The sequence below is a fragment of the Ursus arctos genome, chromosome X (assembly GCF_023065955.2).
Source record: "Ursus arctos isolate Adak ecotype North America chromosome X, UrsArc2.0, whole genome shotgun sequence".
Lineage (NCBI taxonomy): Eukaryota > Metazoa > Chordata > Mammalia > Carnivora > Ursidae > Ursus > Ursus arctos.
Genome location: NC_079873.1, coordinates 26,831,111 through 26,850,570, shown reverse-complemented (window position 1 = coordinate 26,850,570; position 19,460 = coordinate 26,831,111). Strand labels below are relative to the sequence as shown.

The window sequence follows — 19,460 nt, the reverse complement described above, 5'->3', positions numbered from 1 at the left end:
CGTCCTCCCCTCTGAAGCCCTCAGTTTCTTTCCCAGAGTCCACAGTCTCTCATGGTTCATTCCCCCTTCTGTTTACCCCCCCATCATTCTTCCTTTCCTTCTCCTACAGATCTTCCTATTTCTTATGTTCCATAAATGAGTGAAACCACATGATAATTGTCTTTCTCTGCTTGACTTATTTCACTTAGCATAATTTCCTCCAGTCCTGTCCAGGTTGCTGCAAATGTTGTGTAATCGTTCTTTCTGATGGCTGAGTAATATTCCATTGTATATATGGACCACAGCTTCTTAATCCAGTCATCTGTTGAAGGGCATCTCGGCTCCTTCCACACTTTAGCTATAGTGGACAATGCTGCTATGAACATTGGGGTGCATATGGCCCTTCTCTTCACTACGTCTGTATCTCTGGGGTAAATACCCAGTAGTGCAATGGCTGGATCATAGGGTAGATCTATTTTTAACTTTTTAAGGGACCTCCACACTGTTTTCCAAAGTGACTGTACCAACTTGCATTCCCACCAACAGTGTAAGAGGGATCCCCTTCCTCCACATCCTCTCCAACATTCTTTGTTTCCTGCCTTGTCAATTTTTGCCATTCTAACTCACGTAAGGTGGTATCTCAGTGTGGTTTTGATTTGAATTTCCCTGATGGCTAATGATTTTGAACATTTTTTCATGTGTCTGTTAGCCATTTGTATGTCTTCATTGGAAAACTGTTCATATCTTCTGCCCATTTTTTGATTTGATTATTTGTTTCTTATGTATTGAGTTTGAGAAGTTCTTTGTAGATCTTGGATACTAGTCTTTTATCTGTAGTGTCATTTGCAAGTATCTTCTCCCATTCCCTGGGCTGCCTCTTAGTTTTTTTGACTGTTTCCTTGGCTGTACAGAAGCTTTTTATCTTGATGAAGTCCCACAAGTTCATTTTTTCTTTTGTTTCTCTTGCCTTTGGAGATGCATCATGAAAAAAGTTGCTGTGGCCGATGTCAAAGAGGTTGCAACGTATGTTCTCCTCTACGATTTTGATGGATTCCTATCTCACGTTGAGGTCTTTCATCCATTTGGAGTTTATCTTTGTGTATGGTGTGAGAGAGTGGTCAAGTTTCATTCTTTTGCATATAGCTGTCCAATTTTCCAACATCTAAAAACAAAATTTTCCCAGCACCATTTATTGAAGAGACTGTCTTTTTTCCACTGGATGGTTTTTCCTGCTTTGTCAAAGATTAGTTGCCCAAAGAGCCGAGGGTCCATTTTTGGGTTCTCTATTCTGTTCCATTGGTCTATGTGTCTGTTTTTGTGCCAGTACCATGCTGTCTTTCTGATCACAGCTTTGTAGTATAGCAAATTAAGGGCATTTAGATGAAGATACCCTCATATTCTCGGGCCAAAGAAATAGGAAAATTCTTGAGCTTAACAAAAGCAATTTAGAATGCAGGAGAAGCATCGAAAAAGTCATTTCAAAACTGCAAAACAAAAATCTGCCATTTTATTCATTGTTTTAAACTTAGCTAAATAACTGCTTTGGCTTGGGTATTTTTCTCACTAGTTATTCTAATTTTAATTCTTCGTTTAAAATTGAACTCTTAGGGGCCCCTGGGTTGCTCACTCGGTTGGGTGTCGGACTCCGCTCAGGTCTTGATCTCGTGGTTGTGGGATCAGGCCCTTCATGGTCTTTGCTAAGCCATTTAGCCGTTATTCTTTTTGTCCTTCTCCCTCTGCCCCTCCCCTCTCCCACTTGCACTCTCTCTTTTTCTCTCTAAATAAATACATAAATAAGTAAATAAATAGATAAAATTGAACTCTTAAGATCAGTCAAAAATAGATCTAACAGTGGATGCCCTTAAATAAGAACACAATTTTCCATTTGCTCTGAAGTTTCCTTACTCATCTTCAGGAACCTCAAACACCTAAAAATAATTCTCCTTTCTTCATGTGCAAAATCATTCATTGCCAGGACTCTTCAGTCAAGTACATGCACAGTGAAGGCCATCAGGGTCGTTTTCAGTGATAATATAGCATTCTTTGAAAATACATTCATCCTGCTTTCTTAAGGATTTGTCTTGGTCTATGTTTCCATAAGCGTCAATTAATAGTATATGCTTTCCTACCGGAATTAATTTTTTTTTTTTAAGTACATGCTTTTCTACAGCTTTGGTTGAAGTGAAAACAGCCCGTTTTGGTAAAGCCAATTAGAAGGAGCCATGACTACTCATTAACAGGTTATATAAAGATTGTATTTACCATTGCAAGCTCTATCTTTTGCTTCTATGGTTATTTTAAATGTAATACATAATAGTTTAACAGTTCAATCAATATGAAGTATATTAAGAAAACATTAGTACTCTCCATTTCTTCCTTCTGCCAGTTCTCCTCTTTTTGCAATAAATGTCTACAGTTTAGTATTATCTTTTCATATTATATTCTGTGCTTCTTAACCATAAATATTATATATATCAATATGCTTTCCCATTTTTAAAAATATTGCTTCATTCTATGTATGGTTTTTAAGTAGAACAGTCTATCAAGGACATTTTTCCAGGCAATGTATACAGACCTGAGGCATCCTTTTTAACAGTTTAGAAGAATCAAAGTTTATTCTGTTATTTTTCTACATTTCTAGATTATTAGCTTATGATAAGAAAAGATGACTTGAAATCTCTTTTTCATCCTTTTCTGAATTTTTTTGGTGGATATATGATCTTTTTTCATGTCCCTGTAATATAAAGGAAGAATGTGCATTTTCATTGTGTACAAAATGTGGATTAAAGTTAGCTTGTTGGTTTAAAAAAATCTTTATTCTTGGTTTTGTTTTTTGTTTGGTTTGGTCTACTTGATCCAACAAATTCTGGAAAAGGAATATGGAAGCTACCAATTATAGCTGTGATTTTATCACATTCTCTTTTTTATTTTTAGTAATTTTTATCCCATGTAGGATGCAGCCAAATGTTGAGGCATAACAATGTTACTTTTTTTTTTTTTTTTTTGGTAAAAATTGTGACTTTAATCACTATAGTAATTCTCTTGAACCCATTTGTCCTGGAATTATACTTCACTTGATATTATTATTTGATTCCAACTTCTCATAAATTTTTCCTGATGTAGCATCACCTATCATTACGTTATACACCATTGTGACCTTGTTTTTCACGTGTTCCTTGTAAACAGATTATAGATGCGTATACGTTAATCCAACTCTGATCTTTGAATAAGGAAATTTAATCAGCTTCATTATTGTTAAAATAATTCTTACAACTATAATGTTTAAATTCCTGCCATCATATGTTATGGTATAATTTAATTTCCTCTTGTCCTGTGTCTATAATTCTGTAAATCATTATCTTTATTGCATTCTACTACATCCCTCCCCTTACTGCAGATAATTTTGAAGTTACACTCTGCATTTCCATTTTACTAGTGCTTAGATTCTTATTTTTAACAATCTTTAACCCTACTATTTGTAGTTTTCTACCAAAATTAAATAAGAACCTTGCTTTACCCAGCAGTATGATTTCCTCAGCAACACCTCATTCTTTCCAAGTCAAGATAAAATCCTTTAAAAATCAATAATTTATAATCTTAGTTCCTAACTACTATTATTTCCAATTATAGAGTAACTTACCTAGTTCACAAAGTCATGTTATCACTCAAATTAAACTATTGCTGTTCTATTACATTTAATGAAACCCCCCTACAGAGTTTATTGGTCATTACTCTTTCTTTGTACTCTTTATTTCCTCCTGTTTAGAAATCCTTATTATAGGGGTGCCTGGGTGGCTCCCTTGGTAAGACTTGATTTCAGCTCACGTCATGATTTCAGGGTCATGAGATTGAGCCCTGAGTCATTGGGCTCCTTATTGAGCATGGAGCCTGCTTAAGATTCTCTCTTTCCCTCTGTCCCTCTTTCTGCCTTTGCACACATGTGTGCGCACTCTGTCTCTAAAGAAAAGAAAAAAGAAACCTTTATTATACTTTATTTTTCATTTGGTTGTAGTGCTTGAGAAATTTCCTCCTAAAAAGTATATAAGGATGTATACCCTTTTAATACTTGTATTTTTAAAATGATTTTTCTCTTGCAGTCGTGAGGATGGATTCTTTGGATAATAACATCATTCTTTGATCTCTCTCTTTTTTTAAATAGTCTCTGTAGGTTATGGACCACTATTCTCTAGTTTTCATTGTCTTCTAACTTCCACTATGTCCTAGTTTACATTGTGGCCAGTGTGAAGTCTGATGCTAGTCCAAATTTCATTATTTTTATATTTAAATTGTTCTCTTTGTCTCAAACTCTTTAAGATGCCCTTCACCCCATCTCTCAGACTTCAAAAATTTTACTGAGATATGATTTAATGTATTTCTAAATATGTTTCTTTAATTATTCTTGTACCCTTCTTGGTACTTGGGTAACATTTTTAACTTTAGCAGATCAATAATTTTTTAGCTCAGGAAAATTTTGTCCTACAGTTATTTTAATATTTTTTTCTGTTTCATCTGTTCTTTTCTCCTTTTGATATTTGTATTCTTTACATATTTATGTCCCGATTCTATCATCCTCTATCATTCCTCTTATCTTGTCACTTAGGATTTCATTTTCATTCTGTCTCTGTGTTGTGGGGTACTTCCTCTGGTTGAACATTCAGAGCCCACATTTTATTTTTAGCAGTGACCATTCTCTTTTCCAAATCATCTGTTGAATTTTTAAAAACCAAGTATCAGGCTTTCTGAGCTCTAGTGTTATCTTTTTAAAGCTTCTCATTTCATTTTTATTAAAGCTCTTGTCTCTTTCTTCCAGTATATTACTTGTGTGGACCCCCAGTTTTGTTTCCCTTTTTCAGTCCCTTATATCTACTAAAATGGCTTGTGTTCTTTCCTTTGTGTTTAAGTCAAAGGGTGTGATATTTTTAGCAAAAATATAAGTCAGGTTAGTGGATTCTATTATATAGTGCTGATTGAGAACCAACAAAAATAATGGGAGTATTTGTTTCTGGTGAAGAAAGACTTAACAAGCCAGAACCTTCCAGAAAAAGTAGGTGTAGGAAAGCATCTTGATCTTATGCGTAAGACGCGGTGGGGGCGGGGGGCGGTGCGGGTTAAGGCTGTCTTATTTCATACCATCCTGTAATTCCTGCATGAAGCAAACCAGCAGGTACTGATTCCTTCCTGGGTCAAATGAATCTTGTTAAATCAGTTGTCTCCCACGAGTCATCCCACATACACACCTGGAAATCACCAGGTTGATAGTTTCCATCCCAAACTGTGCCAGAGACTCAAAGACCACCAATTCATGATCTTTCTCTCCCAGCTTCCTCTCTTTTTTTATAATCTGAATCTTGAATGTGTATATTCTTCTAGATTCTAGTAGTTAGTCACGGTTATTTTGGAGGTTGAGTCTACTCACCTGTGAGCGAGGCAGAAAACATGTACATAAGGTAATATTCCCACCATCTCAACTTTTGCATTTTTTTGTATGTACACACATGCATATATATATGCATAAATTCATAAGCTTTCAACAGATAAATCCTGTGTAAATAATTTATATACTTCACATAGGTGATTTTATTAATTAATTTCATCAGAGTTGATGAGATTACTTAGAGATTGAGGGGCTGTATATATGAAAAAATATGTCAGCAGTTCACTAAAATCAATCAGATGTAGTATGACAAGTTTATTGAATTTTAAGCTTTTGACATTTTAAATTGGATTTAGTAGCCAATCAAAATCTCTGTGAGGAAAACTGTCAATCTAGATATGCTGTAATTGTTTTCTGATAGATACTAGTGTTAAAATTTTTCACATAGAGATAAAGATCCTAGCTTTTGCATTATGAACTTTCTATATTATTAAAAATTGGACACCATGTTGTAATTTAATCTCATTAGCAACTAAAATCTTAATTTTATTTCCTTTTAAATAATTTAGATTTAAATTTAAATAGTCACATGTAGCTAAGGATTATCATATTGGACAATGCAGTTATAGGTGTATACACTCTCACATTTTTATTTTTATTTTTTCTTACCATTTTATTTTTTTCATTCCTATTTTCAATTCCTATCCCCTATTTTCCCCCACCCACCCCAGCCACCTCCCCTCTGGTAACCATCGGTTTGTTCTCTATAGTTAAGAACCTGTTTCTTGGTTGGTTTCTCTCTCTCTTTTTTATCCTTTGCTTATTTGTTTTGTTTCTTAAATTCAACAAGTGAGATCATATAGTATTTGTTTTTCTCTGACTCAGCACTATCACATTTTCAATAAAGAAAAAATTCATTCAAAACCAAAATTATGGCATAGGCATATTCAGAAATATGTACTTAATTGCCTCATTAAATAATGTGGATTTAAACAATAGCCAGGTTTTCTGAAATGTTTGAGAAGTGTAACGTAGAAATTAATATTGTGAGTCTGTTCTACAAAATCCACTCAAACTGGAAGATCCACAGAGCAATAGAAAATAAATAATATGGTAGTATGACATATAATTGTAGAATTTAAAGTAATTCCAAAGTTATTTTTCTTGTGTTAACTTTATTTTCAATTTAAAGTAAATGTATGTGTACATGTACATGTGTGTTCATTTTCACATGTGAACATATGAAAAACTGGGCCAGGTATTTTCAAGCTGATATATCAGAATAGCTTCCTATCAAAAAATATATACTAGGTATATAAATTAAAAATTGTATGTGAACAGTTTGGGAAGAGTTAGAAGGATTAAAAAGATTTCTTGACTGAGTCTTCTCAGACACTATAATCTAAAAGGCATTGTAGACCTCCATGAATGGGCTAGAATTAACATCTCCTAAAAGTATTTGTATAACAGTATCCCAAACAATTGCTTCTTTTTTTTGTTCACATGTAATGAGTTAAATTAATAACAGAGAGACAACTGAAAAGCCAAGACATGCACATGTAACAGCATGAGCTGGTGTGCACTGAACTGGAGAAATGTGACATGGTTATCAGAAATACTTCCAAATCTATACCAGTGGAGATTACATTATGAAATGAAGAAAATACTCCTGTTTGCATTCTGGGAATTCCAAAGTGGACGTTATAGTACAACTGTAGACCCTAGCAATTCTAGCCAAACATCTATTTTTTAAAATTGTCTTTTTAAGCTGGTACTTTCTTTATTCATTTATTCAACAAATATATGCTAACTATGCTTGAGTCTTTGGTACATTTATTTTACATTGTTAGACACCTTGGATATATAACCTATCTATGAAATTATCATGTTATTTTTCTTGCGATTTCTTACAAGATGGGCCATATATGTTGGTGGTTACCTTAGTGGGAACCAAAGCTCTTTTCTTTCTTCTCTCACAAGCCATACTTAGTGAGTAGAATTCTACCAAGTTAATAATGTATGTTAATTTATTGAAAATCCTTATTAAAATGCAAATGTTATTCTGTGGAGGATAACACTTTAAACCACTATAAGCCATTAACACATTATCAAGATTTAGTTTATCAGTTTAATTAGATGGTAATTTAGCTTGGCCCTGAGGAGCTAGATAAATTTGATGGTGTGGGAGAGAAGAATCACCATGAGGCAGATGAACGAGCAGGTCCTGCAGCCAGACCCATTTTACAGGACACTACACATACCTGGCCTTCTAAAAGTAGGACATACTTAGAAAATGGCAAATCGAGCTTCACCTGCATACCTCCTTCACTGACAGCCTGCCCTGCACCAAAAATTTGATTTTAGAAAATAAATAATAGGATTATAAAGGATGATTTTCTGCACTCTTTTCACTGATTGCTTTATTATTTAACATGTCTTATTATTTTTGAACAAAAGGGAGGTAAGTTATAAGCTTAATACAGTTTGTTGATCAATTACTTAATGATCATTTGAGGATTGACCTTCTCCTTTTCTTCTTACATAGCTTCACAGAGACAGTTTTCTAGATGATGCATAAAGGAAGTGGGGATACCTAAAAGCAAACTCTCTTATTGCTGTTTTCTCTATGTAAAATCATAACGAATCCATTTGGACTCATTAGGCTGATTATTTAAAATCTTTCTACCCAGTGACTTAATTAAACACACGGAAGGCTGAGTACTATCAGCGTGCTAGTATTGCCTTGGCATTTATGTGTATCCAAAACTGTCAACAGGAAAGACTAAATCCATACATACGTCATCTGTGTCATATTCTTCTTTTTGTATGCTTTATTATTTGATTCTTTTATCTGTGGATTAATGCAGTATTTTTCAAATTTAATATTTTTACTTCCCTTTTTAAACTTGTAATTTATATAAATGACCAAGGAGAAGTAAATAAAAATAGCTCAAGTGTGTTTCTTACCGTAGTGATCCCTAGAAGGAAACTTAATTGTCTTTCTCCAAATACTTTTGAGACTAGGAAAGGGAGCTACCTAAGTTCTTTTCCAGTTGCTTGTCATTTATGACCCATCAGAACCCATAAAAAGCCTGTAATCGTATTTGGGATTGACAGGCTATTGTGTTATGATTTTAAAATAATCTATACTATTTAAAAATGCCCTTTTGAGGAAAGATAATCAGATATACATTAACAGATTTTCATATCATGGGTCACTTTAATCATTAATAAACTTGTTTTCTTTTAAAGATTTAACCCATCTTTGTCTTTATTAACTTTAATGAAGTAAAAAAAATGGCTACCTTATTGTATTATGGGTTTTTTTCCTCCAGATGCCAGTTTTTATTTTTAGCTAGACTTTGAATGTGTTGACATATTTTCTATATACTGTATTTATATTAGATATATAGGCATTTTTAAGGACTATATCATAATAATATGGGATATAGTACATTTTTCTTTTTTAGTTTCTTTGACGTCATAACTCATAAATGGGCCAGTAACCACAACCCATTTGAAACTTTTTAAAAAAATTTTTTTAAGATTTTTTTTTGTTTGTTTATTTGACGGAGAGACAGACAGCCAGCGAGAGAGGGAATACAAGCAGGGGGAGTGGGAGAGGAAGAAGCAGGCTCCCAGCGGAGGAGCCTGATGTGGGGCTCGATCCCGGGATGAAGAACGCCGGGATCACGCCCTGAGCCGAAGGCAGACCCTTAACGACTGTGCCACCCAGGCGCCCCTGAAACTTATTTTGAGGAGAGACAAATCCATTAAATCATGGAGGAAAATATTTTGTTTTAAAAACTTAGATATAATGCACCATTTGTTTCAAAATGCCTCTATCTTAGGCAGTTGTGTGGCCCATCAAGAAACAAATTTTAAGTAATAAAAAGAATGTGATAACTAAAGTTTCAGAGAAACCAAAGTTTATTAAAGACTTTATGAGTGATAACTATGCCTATGTACATAGCTCAAAATCTCAAAACCATTTTCACATCAACTTTAGGTGTTAAAATCATAGTTTTGTCCTATCATAATCCTTTTAAGCATCAATTGAGCTTTCCATTTGTTAATAAAAATAGGTACTTTGGGACTTTCTTCCACATCTCTTGATTTTCATTTCCAGAAAATGAGGATAGTATTTTCTTTTGGGTATATATCGTTCAAAGTGAATATGAACAGAGAGAAATAAAATGAATTCTTATGGCTACAGCACTTCCTTGCTAATGATGCATAAATTTCTATAATGATATAAGGTGGTAAAGAACATTAACAAAGCAAGTTGATTTTCAAAAGGTTAGACAGGATTTGTACACATCAGAATTCAGAAGGATATAATTATTCAAGGCAGAGTTAATGAAATTCAGATGAAAAGGCAAAATCTGAATATGAGTGCACAGATTATGCATAAAGAGGAGAAAATGAGCATGATACTTCCAATTATACTGATTTTTTTAATAACTGTGAAATTTTTATTAAACCAAATGAAAAGTCATTCATTGGATATAGTTTATTTATTATAGAACTACATGATTTTGTCAAAAGCAGTTATATAGTTATAAGGAGTAGATCATAAAATAGATCTCCAATTTCTCTGTTGATTAAATTTTTAGTTGTTTCTTGTGTATGAAACTTACGATACATTTCTCTGTATTAAAATTTGTTGGATCTATTACAACTTTATACTAAATGAGAATACTCAAAATATGTAAGACTGAATTTTCTAGAAAATGAGTTGATAGTTTCCCAATGGTATCAAAGAATTATTCTGAAATTTTTGTATATCCCATAAAAGTTCACAGGACCATTGCTTAGCTTTCTCTATTCGGGCAATATGCACCACTTAACTACTCCTGAGATGATCGAGGAACAAAGTCCTCCAATATATCAGTCTTCATTAAATATTTTCAGTGTGTGGTTACTAACCTTTTTCAATTTAATTTACAAAATACAGCTGAGTCAGTGTTCACAGGTAATTGTAAGTGGAAGGCATTTTAGGAATTATAGGCATTCTAATTTACTTTTTTTTAACAAAGAGAAGAAAATTACTTGTTTATCAGTAGTTTAGGATAACAAAGATTGCAATGATTTTCTCATATCTTTTCTAAAGTGATAGACTATGTCTTTCTATTTCTTTGATTGTTCTTGTCAACCATAACAGTTTTAACATTTCTTAATATTCTGGAGATTATCTTCATGCCATGTGTGAGCATGGAGTAAATTGGTTGTGGTATAGTTAGTCCACTTATTTTCATGAATTGATACCAGTTGCTCTAAGACTTGTATACGATAGTCTTGAAAATAATTGCAATATACATATTAATAGAGCATGGCCTATGTGCAATGCAATGGCTAATGCTTCTTTGAAGGACATCGCAATCAGGTCAATGATGGCTTCATCATTAAGAAAAGAAAAAGCAAAACGTGTTTCTAGAATCAGATACAAAATTTCAATTATTTGAAAAATTCTTAATTTAAATATATGCCACCTAACATTCTCCTAAAAGAGATTTCCATTGAAATATGGGTGGAAAGTGTTTTCTCTTGATGTAATGATGAATATTTATTATGTGGAAAAGAAGACATGAATCAATATGTAATAAAATAATCTATGACAGACATTCAGTCAAGTAGTGAAAAGCTTAACAATGAGAAGCCAGTGTGCTGCTTACTTTCTTAGAGTCCTGGCTGGGGACTGAAGCCAGTGAAAATCTTTTTTTTTTTTTTTAAGATTTATTTATTTATTTGAGAGGCGGGGCAGAGGGAAAGAATCTTTCAAGCAGACACCACACTGAAGGCAGAGCCCAACTCGGGCGTCAGTCCCACAACCCATGAGATCATGACCTGAGTGGAAATCAAGACTGGATGCTTAACTGACTGAGCCACGCAGGTGCCCTGTGGCCAGTGCAAATCTTATTTTTTGAGATAGAGCACTCCAGTCTTCAGATCTGTGTGGTTAGCATTAATTATTATTTAAATAAATCTAATTTTTTAAAAGAAAATTTTTATTTGAGTGTAGTTGACAGTGTTACGTTAGTGTCAGGCACACATTTTTATATAAAATTCCGGTATGTACAACAAAATATCATTAGCCACCATACCAAAAAATTAGAAACTTGGGTTTTAAATTGTGTTTCAGGAAGTTAAGTCCAAGGCAATAGTCAAATGTGAGTTTATTTTTAGTGTCTTTTTTTCTCTATTGTATTTAACTGTTCATTTAAGTCCCTTGCTATCTATAATCCATAATTATTATATTTGGAAGCCACCAGTATGAATTTAAGATAACTGTGAACATCTCAAGTGTAGATAATGAAGATCAAGGAAACTACATGTCAAAAAAGAAACAAAAAGAGGATGTAAAGAGCTTAGAATTATTTTCCTTTTAAGAGAAAATGATGAGGACAGACATTAAAACCTTTTGGAACTCACACACAATTTTTTAAATGAAACTCAGATTTTTAAAAAAAATATTTTGAAATTATGTCTCATTCTAAAATAACCCCCTTGGTTAGATAAAAATACACACACATACATACATGTATATATACATATATAAGAGAGAAAAACCACTACTTGTCTTCTACCCATCTTTGTCCCTAATAACAAAACACACTATTCTACAAAAACTTAGAGGTATACAATGTATATAATTAAAAAGAAAATTTCACCATTATAGAAACATGGTATAGGGACATTCTTGTTTCAGATAACGTAGAACTATCTTCCCCCAGGAGTGAAAGAAACTGATGCGTATAAGAAAAACAAATTATTAACTTGGAAATTTTTAAGAACAACAATCACCAGTGTAGTAGAATATATGGAAGTCACAGTGAATTTGCTTGACTTGTGTTAACTCTAATAGTATGAAATTAATGTATCAGTGGAAATTGTGCATTCAAATGTCTGCTGACTTATTTTTCTTTTAAATTGTTGGGAAGGTTCGTTTGAAATGAAGAGATTGAGAATTTGAATTTTAAAATATGTGGTTAAATCTGTAGGTTGTCCCCTTTAAACTCTAGGCGCAAATTCTGGTATTATTTGAAATGTAAAATTAGAAGTGCATGTAGATTATCATTCTATTCATCATGAAGGAATATATATCATATATTTAGTCAAGATATATACACAGCATCACGCTTTGTGAAAAGTATAATTATGTCATTTAAGCTAATTTGTATAGTTCTGTGAATTTGCAGTGTCATAAATAAATGAGACATCTACATTGCAATTATTTTTATATTATGTAAGAACTGAGTACAAGAATTCTGGACCTGAGAAATTAATAAGAAAGTGTAAATAGAGCAGCTCATAATTTTACTCATCTTTGCATGGATTCAGTCTGAGATCCTAAACTCCATTTAATTACATTCCTGCAAAAATGGGGACGGTCTTGTCATAAAACCTGTGCAGTAATAAATGGCTGTGTTAGCATGCTGATCGTCAGAACTCCTCTAGAGACTCGCCACTGAAACCCTCAGCTGACCCCATCAACAGGCAGATGACAGTTGATCAATTCAAAACAAAGTACTGGAAAACTAATTTCATTTACAAGAGTTTTTTGCGTATAGTAGAGACAGAAGAGAGCAGAGGTCATCTATCTTTCTGAATTTGCGTGCCAAATAGTATTTATTTCATGCTCTTACAAGGAGTAAGGAAAGAGATGCTATTGGCCAAATCCAAAAGGATGCTAAGCTCCACATGTCCATCAACCATAGTACTTGAATGGCAGGTAGGAAAGTGTAGATGTAGGAGAGACTAGTGCTTCCTTAGACCTTAGGGCTTTCTGGAGTTCTTATTAAAATGTGAATTCCGCTCTCAGTCTTTCTCATCTAGTACTTTCATTGGCAGCTTAACTTAACAGGAAACTAGCATTAAAGAAGGGAGCCGGTGTCTGGAATTTGGAAGAAAAGGGTGCCGAATGTAAAAGTATAAAGTATATACCAGCCAAAACCACTTTGTCCCTCTTGTACCTCAATCTAGATTTGGGGAGAAAAGTATAGGAGAGGTTCCTTTGGTAGGAAAACCACAGATGTGAACTCCCCAGTATCCTACCCTATACCTAATTTTCTAGGAAGCTTAGAATTACATTTTAAAAAACAGTTGTAAAAATTATCCTTAGAGTAAAACTATCCCTCTCGTGACCTTTCATTCTTACACTCATGGTACTAATGTGTATGTATCTCTTATTTTTAAATTCTTCTAACACTTTTTGTGAGAAGAGGGTATATAAATAACCTTTTTACTGGACTTACCATCATGCACTTTTTATTCACTTTCAGCCCTCTGTCAGCTATAAACTGGAATTTATATAAACTCAGAGATCTTTTCATTAGCAGGAAGCTAAAAGAACTGTTCTTTTGTATGTCTGTACCAGCACACTGTCCACGAAGAGTCGGTGATGGTGATGACTGAAGACATGCCTTTGGAAATTTCTTATGTGCCTTCTACTTACCTGACTGAGATCACTCATGTCTCACAAGCTCTATCAGAAGTGGAACAACTTCTTAATGCTCCCGAACTCTGTGCTAAAGATTTTGAAGATCTCTTTAAACAAGAGGAATCTCTGAAGGTAAAAGCACAGCATTTTTATTAGATTTTTACAAAATTATCTTGATCATTTGCGGTACCAGAACAGTTGACTTAAGTGTACACGCTGAAGGCATTTTTACCTGAAACACTTTACAGGACGGTTGGTTCTAGGTATCTGGGATAGGAAGACATAAACCAAAAGAGGCATTTTATAATATTTAATGTTGAGAGACTTTCTAAAATGAAGCAACAGACAAAAGTAATAGTTTTACATAGATTCAGGGCAGAAAGAACTTATCAAAAAGCATGCTTTGATAGAGTAACAGTCTATTTGCAATTAATACATTGCTTTCTTCTCCCATGAAAGAGGGAATTAGATGAGATTTTAAATGGTATCTGTTGCATACAGTTTTAGTTTTATGTTTTCTACTTATAATATGAATATTCAACTTTGAATTAGTGCCAGTATCAATACTAGACTACATGGAATCTAATTGAATTGAAAGCAATGAAATATTTCTTTAAAATTACCAGGCAAAGGCTACCACCAAAATCCAGGGTTTTTCAAACCACCAACTGTGTTTCTGAATCTCAAACTAAGGCAAAACACGATGAGGGAATTGACTTTGAATTACAGAGGGAAGTGTTTGAAGATAGATGAACGTAGCATCAAGAAAATGTACATAATAATGTGTGTCTCAAGATAATTTTTGTGATCATACATTTTACATTCAAAATGAAATAGTATAGCCAGAGCTCAGTATTTTTCAGTGCAAATAGTGTGAGATTATAGACAGAAGATAAGTTTGCTCTCAGCAGCACCTATTAGCCAAAGTATTTTATACTCTAAATGATTTCTTGGGAGCTCATTCCATATTACACATTTGTCTGCATAAGTATACACATAGATAAAGCTGTTTGGTTGTTTTGGAAATCAGAGCTGCAATATCTTGAGTGACTTGAATTTACTATCTTACATTATATCAAGTAAGCTATAAAATTACATGTTAAAATAAAATAAAGGCATGGATCTCTGGAACTTCTCCAACCATTTCAGTATGGTACTCTTTCTTATTCTTTTTGAAATAAAAGTCATATTGCTGATAGATGCAGTGAAGAAAAGAAACCCGATCAATTGATAAAGGAGACATGCCAGCATTCTTGTCATTATTCACATTAACTAATTTCACATGACAGCACAGTTTATAAGTTCATCATTGTCATTCAACATGTAAATCACTGCTAATGAGCTAATATTCATTTTATTCCATGATCCCAGACATATGGGTCAGGAGAGCAGTGACCCTAAACTTATTAAGTTGCCAGTTGAATATCTTTGTCTTCATACCTCTTAACCTGGCACACTCAGAATGATGGGCCCCTGGCTATACTCAGCTAATCATTTGTTCTTCCAGATATGTTTAAGAGTATTATAGCTGATGCCAGTTGCGATCGTATTGATTACTGTGGTTTGTAAAAAAGTATCATTGCAGGTTTAATTTCACTGGATTATTGAAACCTCATTAGATGCAGTTTTGGGCGTAATTCCAGCTCACTGCCGACAAATCTGCAGTAGCACACAAATGGGCTTCCTACCTTTGTGGGCCTTTTGAAGAGGGATAGTTGTGATCTCAGTCTTTTCGATGAATATGTATTTCCTCTTAAAGGCATTCATCATTGTCATTATCCAGTAATAAAAATAGAAAAGTAGCACATAAATTGTACAGCTGCTGGTTGGGAAGGTTTGAAATTAAATTGTGGTTGATTTTATTCCTGACAGATTTGCATGAATCAAATTACAGAACTGTAGTAGGTATTGCTGTGGTTTAACATACATATTTCTTTAAAGTACAATACAACACAAGCAATGTGTAATAAGTTAAAGTAATTACTTTCTGAACATAATATAAGTAATATAGCACATATAATTTCCATAGATTTATTGAACTGGAAAGCTACCCAATCATTTTGACAAGAATAAAGCAGAAAAATACCTATTTACATATGGAAATCTGCATTTAATAGCTAATACATTATCTAGGGCAAAACTAGCAGTGAATGAGGAACATACACATAAGTAATATTTATTCTTATATTAAAGCCAATATTAGCATTGTGAATCAATTGATTGTGTTTGTTTATATGTAAAAAGTTATAATATTCATTGCACAAATAATAGTACACTAGTTTTGAAAGAATTTAAAGTTTTGAAGGTTTCAGTCATTATTTTTTTTTCTTTTTTCTTTTTTTTAATTTATTATTATTTATTTGACAGAAATAGAGACAGCCAGTGAGAGAGGGAACACAAGCAGGGGGAGTGGGAGAGGAAGAAGCAGGCTCATAGCGGAAGAGCCTGATGTGGGGCTCGATCCCATAACTCCGGGATCACGCCCTGAGCCGAAGGCAGACGCTTAACCGCTGTGCCACCCAGGCGCCCCTCAGTCATTATTTTTTTAAAAGAATGTCAGTTGTCTTAGAATTTGCTAAAATATAAGTAGCAAATCATCAAATCTTAATCATCAAATCTTAAATCATAAAATCTTGCTTTAAACTGTCTCATATGAAGGCATGAGCATAAAAGAGAGTAGAATGGTGAATGCCAGGCACTGGGGGGAGGGGGAAAAGAGGAGTTGCTATTCAGTGGGTATAAAATGCAAAAAGAATCAGTTCTAGAGATCTGCCGGACAACGTTGTGCCTATAGGTAACAGTAATACAGTGTACGCTTAAAGGGGCGCCTGGGTGGCACAGTGGTTAAGCGTCTGCCTTCGGCTCAGGGCGTGATCCCGGCGTTATGGGATCGAGCCCCACATCAGGCTCCTCCGCTATGAGCCTGCTTCTTCCTCTCCCACTCCCCCTGCTTGTGTTCCCTCTCTCGCTGGCTGTCTCTCTAATAAATAAATAAAATCTTTAAAAAAAAAAAAAAAAAAAACTTATTCAGAGGTTGGATATTGCCGTAAGTGTTCTTATGACAATAAAAATAATAATGAAGTATGAACATAGAACTTTTTAAGTTTTCAAAAGTTTTGCCCCTGAGAGGTTTAAATATTTGATCTATTGTCATGAAACAGCAATGATTTATTGATTTATTTATTTTAATGGAAAGGATTAATGCCACCATATACCTGATTTTAGTGAGAGCTTCGGTTATATTGGTGTCTGCAATGTTCTTGGGCCCTCACCCGTACACCCTCCACATTCAGGGCTCCCTGCACTTTAACTGGCAGCTGCCAATTGCAAGTGCCTGGGACTCTGCCTAAGACTCTCTCTACTCATAAGGTGTCTAAGGCTCTGCCTCCCCACATTTCCCAACAAACCTCAGCCAATGACAGGTACCTTTCTGTGGATAAGGGAAACTGCTCATCCACATCTTTAGCTGCAGTAACCCTGAGACATGTTCTGCACTTTGACCTGAAGTTCCCCAGCAGGACTGAGACCCCACTGGGCACAGTAGGAACTTTCCAAATAGTACAGTGGTTAACTGGCTTCCTCTCCTACCCTCTCCACCGCCTTACTGGTGCTTCCTAGGATCATTCCCAAGTAAATCTGTGCATATACATTCTAGTCTTACAATCTGCTTCTCAGGCATCCAGCCTATAATTTTGAAAGAAATAATGGCATATGCACTATTCAGTCAGCACTTGCTAACAGAAATCTTGGAAAATACTCCATTCAGCTTGATGGGCCATTCCCCAGTGACTGTGCTACTTCTCCACTAAGGAGTTCCTTAGTTGCTCGGTTAGATCTTGGCCTTAAAAAGGTGAATTTTTCGGACAAAAATATTTTTCTTTCAGTGGTAGTCACTCTTAATAACTCACCTATATTAACTAATTTAATCCTCACCACAGCTCTGTGAAATATTTAAAATTATTTTCTGCATTTTAAGATGAATAAACTGAAGAAATATAAAGTAGCTTGACAAAGTTGACACACCTAATATTGATGTAGCAAGGATATGAAGCCAAGCAAAGTAGCTCCAGGATCTGAGCTATAAACCACTCTGCTAAACTACCTCTCACAGAAGTTTTTTCTATAGCACTATGTTAAGCATACCAAACGTGACTTTGGGAAAAACACAGTAGAATACTGAGGTCTGTCATGCCCAGTTTATAGGAAAAATGTTCTGGGTTCTAATTCTCAATTAATCCATGAAAGTTTAAGAAGATTCCATAAAAGGAAGGAAGGAAAGAAGGAAGGAACAAAGGAACGAAGGAACGAAGGAAGGAATTAGGATAGAAGGAAGGTGGAAAGAGGAAAAGAAAGGGAAGGAAAGAAAGAAGTCAGAAATGCATCATTTTGATTCTCTCATCTAAACTGACAATCTGGTTGAGGTAGATTAATTTTTTTGTATTTTTGGAAGGCAAAAGGGTGACAAGAACTGCGGACATATGAACAAATCTCACAGATGTTGACAGGACACCTGGGCCCAATGCAGAGTTTAGATAGGATCCAGAAGTAGAAGCAGCTGTTATTCAACCTCAACAGTGCTGGAAAGAGCTTGCTGTGAGCTTAAAAAGCCAGAGACTGTAAATCAAAGTCTGTCAATCTTCTTTGACAGGGCCAGCTTTTATGTAGGGTCCTTAAGACCTAAAAGAAATTGTTAGGACAGGCTGCTAAGAGGGCTGCCTGGGCGGCTCATTCAGTTAAGGACTTGCCTTCAACTCAGGTCATGATCTCAGGGTCCTGGGATCAGGCTCCCAGGGAGCCTGCTTCTCCCTCTGCCCTTACCCTTGCTCGTGCTTTCTCTCTCTCTCTCTCTCTCAAATAAATAGATAAAATCTTTTTTTTAAAAGGACAGGCTGCTGATTTACTGAGTGAGGTTTTATTTATTTGAACATATTTATTAAGCTCTTGCTAGGTACCTGGCATCACCGTAAGTGCTTAAAAAACAGTGAGCAAAATCAATGGACCCTGCCCTCATACAATTTTCATTATAGCAATGGGAGACAGAATATAAGCAAACAAACAATCAGTATACTTAAATACGACAGTTATTGTTAAAAAGGTAAAAAAAAGAAAACACAGAGTTGGACAAGGGGTATAAAACTACCAAAGGGGCAGGAGTAGGTAGAATGGCAGGAGGTGGGATTGCAATTTTAAATAGGGTGGACATTTGAACAAAGATTTGAAGAGGGTAAGGGAGTCGGCCTGGCACTCAGACTTACTGTCTGGGCATAGTAAATAGTCAATGCTGAGGCCCACAGATTGGGAGTGTGCCTAACTTGGTCAGTGGACAGCAGGAAGGCCAGTGTGGCTGGAGGAGAATAAGCCAGAGGAGGGAGGTAGGACATCAGATCAAAGGAGTTATGGGGGTCCAGATTGTGGAGGGCCTGGTGGGCCATTGTAAAGACTCCCTTTCACTCTGAGTGAGATAGGAGCCATTGCAGACTTTTGAGGAGATGGATGACATGATCTGATTTATATTTTAAAAGGATTACATTGGTCGAGGGGCACCTGGGTGACTCAGTCAGTTGAGCATCCGACTCTTGGTTTTGACTCAGGTCATGATCTCAGGGTTGTGGGATTGAGCCCCACATCAAGCTCCGTGCTCAGTGGGGAGCCTGCTTGAGATTGTCT

At 35.0% G+C, this 19,460-nt stretch overlaps 1 protein-coding gene across 17 annotated transcripts in view; it reads left to right on the top strand.

The window, feature by feature from the left end:
• DMD (dystrophin) overlaps nucleotides 1–19,460 on the top strand; it is a 2,358,181-nt gene that overhangs the window by 1,210,554 nt on the left and 1,128,167 nt on the right. For all 17 annotated transcript variants that reach the window (XM_057310259.1, XM_057309646.1, XM_048213297.2 and 14 more), the window contains one exon: nucleotides 13,731–13,925. In XM_057310259.1, the coding sequence (XP_057166242.1) occupies nucleotides 13,731–13,925 (195 nt within the window). The remainder of the gene's footprint in view (nucleotides 1–13,730; nucleotides 13,926–19,460) is intronic.